The sequence below is a fragment of the Petaurus breviceps genome, unplaced genomic scaffold, assembly GCF_028583685.1.
Source record: "Petaurus breviceps papuanus isolate PSGF00001 unplaced genomic scaffold, PetGlider_PUasm1.0 87492, whole genome shotgun sequence".
Classification (NCBI taxonomy): Eukaryota; Metazoa; Chordata; class Mammalia; order Diprotodontia; family Petauridae; genus Petaurus; species Petaurus breviceps.
This window is the reverse complement of record NW_027186839.1, coordinates 1,289-6,566: the sequence shown is the minus strand read 5'-3', so window position 1 is coordinate 6,566 and position 5,278 is coordinate 1,289. Positions and strand designations below refer to the sequence as shown.

General features: G+C 54.1%; 1 protein-coding gene across 1 annotated transcript; it reads right to left on the bottom strand.

Annotated features, from left to right (window-relative positions):
* Positions 1–288: 288 nt before the first annotated feature.
* ZIC3 (Zic family member 3) lies at positions 289–4,125 on the bottom strand. Its single transcript, XM_069107161.1, has 3 exons — positions 2,869–4,125; positions 1,435–1,598; positions 289–556 (listed from the first exon to the last, which is right to left on the bottom strand). Exons 1-3 carry the CDS (start codon positions 3,923–3,925, stop codon positions 374–376), a joined length of 1,404 nt encoding a protein of 467 aa, XP_068963262.1. The 5' UTR covers positions 3,926–4,125; the 3' UTR covers positions 289–373.
* Between the last annotated feature and the right edge of the window lie 1,153 nt (positions 4,126–5,278).

Genomic DNA, 5,278 nt, shown 5'->3' with positions numbered 1-5,278 from the left:
TAACTTCCTCTCGAGAAAAAAAACAGGGCCAGTGTGTTAAAATGAAGGGATCAATTCGGCAGGATTGGGAGGGGGGGTGTCAGGTGGAGGGGAGGGGGAAATTTAGAAAATAATCGAAATTCATTCGAATGCCAAAACATGTTTTCTAATCCTGAGAAAAGGGCAGGGTTACTTCAGAGATCTTGCCAGACCTTGCCAAAGACCTTCCTGGATAATTGCAATTAACAAGATGTAGCCCTAGACGGTTGCTTGCGTAAAAAACTCCATTTCCGTCTGGATTGGTCTCAGTTTTCTTTTTTCTTTCTTTTTTTTTTTTTTAAACGCATTTGGTCCGTCCTATAGTTAATGGGGTTTTTGGTGTTTGCTTTTGTCCTCAGACGTACCATTCGTTAAAATTGGGAGGAAGTCCTGGGTTGTGGCTGGTGCTAGTCTGAACTGCGGAAGGAGGGGTTTTAGCGGACTCTTTACTGTTTGCAGAGGCTATAGCGGGTGGTGTGGCAGACTCATAGCCTGAACTGGCAGCAGGGGAGGAATCTGACCCTTGAGATTCATGAACCTAAAATTAACATGTATATATTATAATATAGTTCCAACTAGAAACGGTTAAGCAAAGATAGCAGAATTCTCGAACATTAAGAGCAGGATCATTTATCTACCCGATAAAAGGTAAATAAAGGTCATTACATGTTTCCTGCTTACCACCAATTCTGTAAACAGACAGAAATTGTATCATGGGAAACATTTCTTAGACGAAATGGGGCACTACATAACGGAAACCAGAATTTCTTTTTTCTTCTAGTGACCCTTCCAACTTTTTTCCCTTCACCTAGGACATCCAGTTACTCTTTCCAGGGCTGTAAAATCGTAATTTCTCTAGAGTACTGATTCCTCTCGGGCTATACTGAAGAGAGATGAGCCTAGCCCCAACTGAGTAGACAGTGGCCAGATAGGCAACAGTAACTGAAGCGTTTTCTTTCTTGTTTTCAGAGACAGAGAAAGAAGGAAATGAATCACGCTGCCGTTAGCCTCCAGAGTCACGGCATCCATTTCGGATGGACCCGCGGGGGTGGGGTGGGAGGGAACGGGGGAGAAATAAACAAAGTAGCTAACTAAAATACACTGGCTCCATCAGTTGCAAGCAGTTCCAAGCTCTGCACGTAAACAGCCAATTGTTCCCTCTCCGTTCCACCCTCCCTACCAACCCCCAACCTCTTTCCCCACTCCTCCACCCCTTCCCTTGCCCCCCCAGAGTTCCCTCCCCTCTTTTCCTCCCCGATCCCTCCTCTACAGGATAAAGGTGTCAAAGGTGGGGGGGGGGGGAAATCGGATTTAAGGCGCAGGAGCAAGGTTTGCCTCACTTGCACTTTCCTTTTTGGAAAGAGCCTAGAAGATGACTGTTTATCAACAACGAACCGCTAATCAAGAGATAATTACCTTCATGTGTTTCCTAAGAGAGCTGGGGTGTGTATAAGACTTGTCACACACTTTACAGATATAGGGCTTGTCGGATGTATGCACATGCATGTGCTTCTTCCTGTCACTACTGTTTGCAAAGCGTCTATCACAGCCTTCAAATTCACATTTAAAGGGTTTCTCACCTGCAAAAATCAGAAACAGTTAAGGAGCCTTCCGGGGGGGAAGCAAGCAGCGCTTTGGGAATTATGTTGGAGGGGGGTGGGGGGGGAGCTGTAAGTCGAGTCCGAAACTGACCAATTTGAACTGGAGGAGGAGCAGGGGGGGGGGGAAATCCTCTACGAAAATCCAACTTTTCTCTCCCTAAGTCCTTGGCTCGCCACTACTCAGTAACTTCCCCCGAATCCCTAAGAGGAACACCTCACTGAGGTATTAGCCCCAAAGTGAGGGACAATAGGATTTGTTACGTTACAGTTCAATTCAATCCGTTCTTTGTGGCTTTTAATTTGCCCCCTTTCAAATGCAGCGGTGGTGCCCAGTGAAGTGTTAAAGGCAGAGCCCGAGCACTTTGGGTTCCAATGGCGAAAACTATATAAATTCAGCAGCTCCAGACAGTTTTACAAGAGGCGCTGAACAAGACACGAAAATGTGTCGCTCTCGCCTTTTCGAGTTTAACTTTCCTCGCGGAGCCCTGAATGGAACCTAGAACTCCAAATAAAAATAGTTTGACAAAAGTATCAGTGATTTAATTAGGAGATGTGCCAATCAAGACTAAAAAAGAGCGGAAGTAACAGAAAATTAGATGACATTAGCATTTCTATGGTTTTCCTCCCTCCGAATGGAAGCGGGGAGCTCCGGCGCCCTAGAGTCAGCCTCACTCAGACCTAGGCTGATTTCCTTCGTATCATCAGCCCCCGAAAGGGAGACAAAAAGAGGACGCACGGAGGGTGGAGGAGCCCTGCTCTCCTCGCCGCCGCCGGGGGTCGGGAGCTCTAGGGTCCCAATTAGCTCTCGGAAGAGGATGGGGAGGAGGGCCAAACCCGCGTCCCGAAGGTTTTCCCAGTCCAGCCCGGGAAGTTAAACAGGGGGCAAAGTCGTCAGCAAGCCCGGTCACCGAGAACTAAAAATGACCACGTTCGGAGGACCGGAGTAGGGGTGTCAGTCATTCTGTCTCTCTTTCCCTGGTTGTCTCTGTGCGCGTCCCTCCCACCCCCGCCCTCCTCCTCCTCCTCCTCCTCCTCCTCCTCTTAAAGCCCTCTTAATCGACCCCCATCTACCCGGGCTGTCGCCTAGGCTTTTGTTGGCCCGGCTGGACACCTGGGGAAGCCGGAGTATTGCACAAGGGTCAGGGCAAGGGGGAGGAGAGGGCAGCTCATCGCTCCGGCTCCAGTTCCCTCCTCACTTTGTCCCGCATCACCCCTCCTCCGCACCCTCCCGCCCGACGCCCTTACTTACCTGTGTGCGTCCTTTTGTGAATCTTGAGATTCTCGGAGCGGGCGAAGATTTTGCCGCAGCCCGGGAAGGGGCAGGGAAAGGGCTTCTCTCCTGTGTGCACGCGGATGTGGTTGACTAGTTTGTATTTCGCTTTGAAGGACTTGCCCTCCCGAGGGCACTCCTCCCAGTAGCAGATGTGGTTGTTCTGCTCCGGCCCCCCCACATGCTCCATGGTGACGTGCGTCACCAGCTCGTGCATGGTGCTGAAGGTCCGGTCGCAGCTCTTCTTGGGCCGGCCCAACTGTGCCTCCTCGAGCCATTTGCACGCCAGCTCCTGCTTGATGGGCTGGCGCATGTAGCGGAAGAAGGCGCCCGGGCCGTGGTGCGCCGCTGCAGCGGCCGCCACGTTCATGCCCATGTTCACGTTCATCGGGGGGTAGTTGTGGAACTGGGCGCCCGCGGCGTACGGGTCGGTACGAGGACTGCCCACCGCGCGGTAAGGGTCAGGACGGCCGAACAGCTCTCCTCGCAGCCCCAAATGCACCTGGTTGTTGTCCACGTGGGCCGTGGGCGATGGGTGACTGGGACTCTGCTCCGGCAGCCCGGGGAAGAGCAAGTAGCCCGGGGGCTCTGCGATGCCTGGGGGCCCGTGCAGGCTCCCCGGCGAGCCGGCGAACAGCCCATGCTGGCCGCCCCCGGAACTCGCCTCCCCGAGGCCCGAGCCTCGCTGGCGGAACAGAAAGTCGCGCGTGGAGTTGAAGGCGGCAGCGGCTCCCCCGTACGAGGGCACCTGGCCGGCGTGGTGATGATGGTGGTGATGGTGATGATGGTGGGGACCCAGGGCGTTGGTATAGCCCGAGCCCTGCGGAGTAAACGCCGAACTCTGGCCCGAGGACAGGTCGTGCGCTGCTGCTGGGCTCAGCTTGAAGGCGGCGGCCGCGGCATGCGAAGCGTCCCCGAAAGGACTGAGCCCCATCCCTGCCGCTTCCCGGCTGGGCATCTCATGGTGGCGCGGGGCGCCGAAGCCCCCGACTCCCAGCGAGGGGAATTGCGGTCCTCCGTCCAGTAGCATCGTCATGGATGGAGGGCGCCCCGGCAAAGGCACCAGCGACGGTGGCGAAGGAGACGACGGCCGAGGCGCGGGAGGAAGAAGTCGCTGGAGCGCCGGCTGCAGAAAGCCCAAGGACTAGGGACAGCGCAGAGACCCCGAAGGAGCAGCCAGGGGCAGCAACTTTCAGGGTCTGAGTGTCTCCTGCAGAGGGAGATGAGGGAGGAGGGGAAAAGAAGGAGGAGGGATAAGGAGGAGGAGGGAGGAGAAGAAGGAGGAGGAAAAGGAGGAGGAGGGAGGGAGGAGAAGCTCTGGTACCAGATCTGCTTTAGGAAACTACTAAAAGCACAAAGAAAAAATAACAAAATAATAACTGGGGAGTGGAGTTGGCAAATCTTGCACCATGCACAAACCTTTCCCGCCCACCGCCCCGACACCGAAATAAAAATGATGCTGCTGAGGTGGTGAAGTAGCCCGCTCTGGGTCAGAGAGCCCCCTCCCCACCAGCCCCAGCAAGCCTGGCTCCTAGGGAAGGAAGAGAAGGAGTTCACCACCCTCTTCTCCAACAGAGTAATGTCCTTGGACTGATAAAGTCAATCACTCACTCCTTGCACATAAACCAACTCAGGAGGCAGCTCGCTCTGAGCCAATAGAGAGCCCGCTGGCACGCCGTCACCTGACCCCCGGCTGGCCCGGCCATTGGCCGTTTTGCTTGTGATTGGCAGGCTAGAGCAGGGAATATGGCAGCCTCATTGAAAAGGAGGCTCCTGATTGGGCTGTGCGCCTTTAGCGACTCCCAGGTAAGGTTAATGGGGGTCTCAAGCGCCCAAATATTTTGTTTACTCGGGTCCAGTTTGGAAGTCGCTGAGCACCTGGGATCCCAGCAAACTCACCCTCCAGTGGAAGCCCCACAGCCCTCCTTCCCGGACTTCTTTCGCGTTATGCACCTGGTTCAGGGAAAGAAACTCTTCTTTCTTTCGATGCTATCTCCCTCTTGACATCTCCGACTAGGGTGGCTGGGAGTGGGGGGGTGAGGATGGGGAGGGGGGTGATCTGCCCATGTTTCTTCTGGCTCTCACCTCTTCAGTCACCTGAATCTGAACCAGAGTATTAACATACAGAAGCAGGGTAACGGCAGTTGGTTTTAGAGGGCCCGCAGTCGAAGACAGGAGCGATGGGCATTTGCTCCAAATGTTCGCTCTCATTGACTGGGCTAGGTTCCATCCATTTCACTTGCCCCACCGTTGACACCATTGGGTGTCTTTTTTTTTTTTAAGACACCTATGGGGGGGGGGATAGAATCGAGACTAAACCAAACACGTCCCTCCTCCTGCTTCTCCCTCAGTAATTGGGTGTCCCCACCTCCCCACCCCCAGTAGTCTA

Excerpts from the sequence above, each read along its gene's own strand:
- ZIC3 (XM_069107161.1), bottom strand. The coding sequence starts at position 3,925 with ATGACGATGCTACTGGACGGAGGACCGCAATTCCCCTCGCTGGGAGTC. Across the intron at positions 1,599-2,868 it reads TCACAAAAGGACGCACACAG|GTGAGAAACCCTTTAAATGT; the intron begins GTAAGTAAGGGC and ends TGATTTTTGCAG. Across the intron at positions 557-1,434 it reads CTCTTAGGAAACACATGAAG|GTTCATGAATCTCAAGGGTC; the intron begins GTAATTATCTCT and ends TGTTAATTTTAG.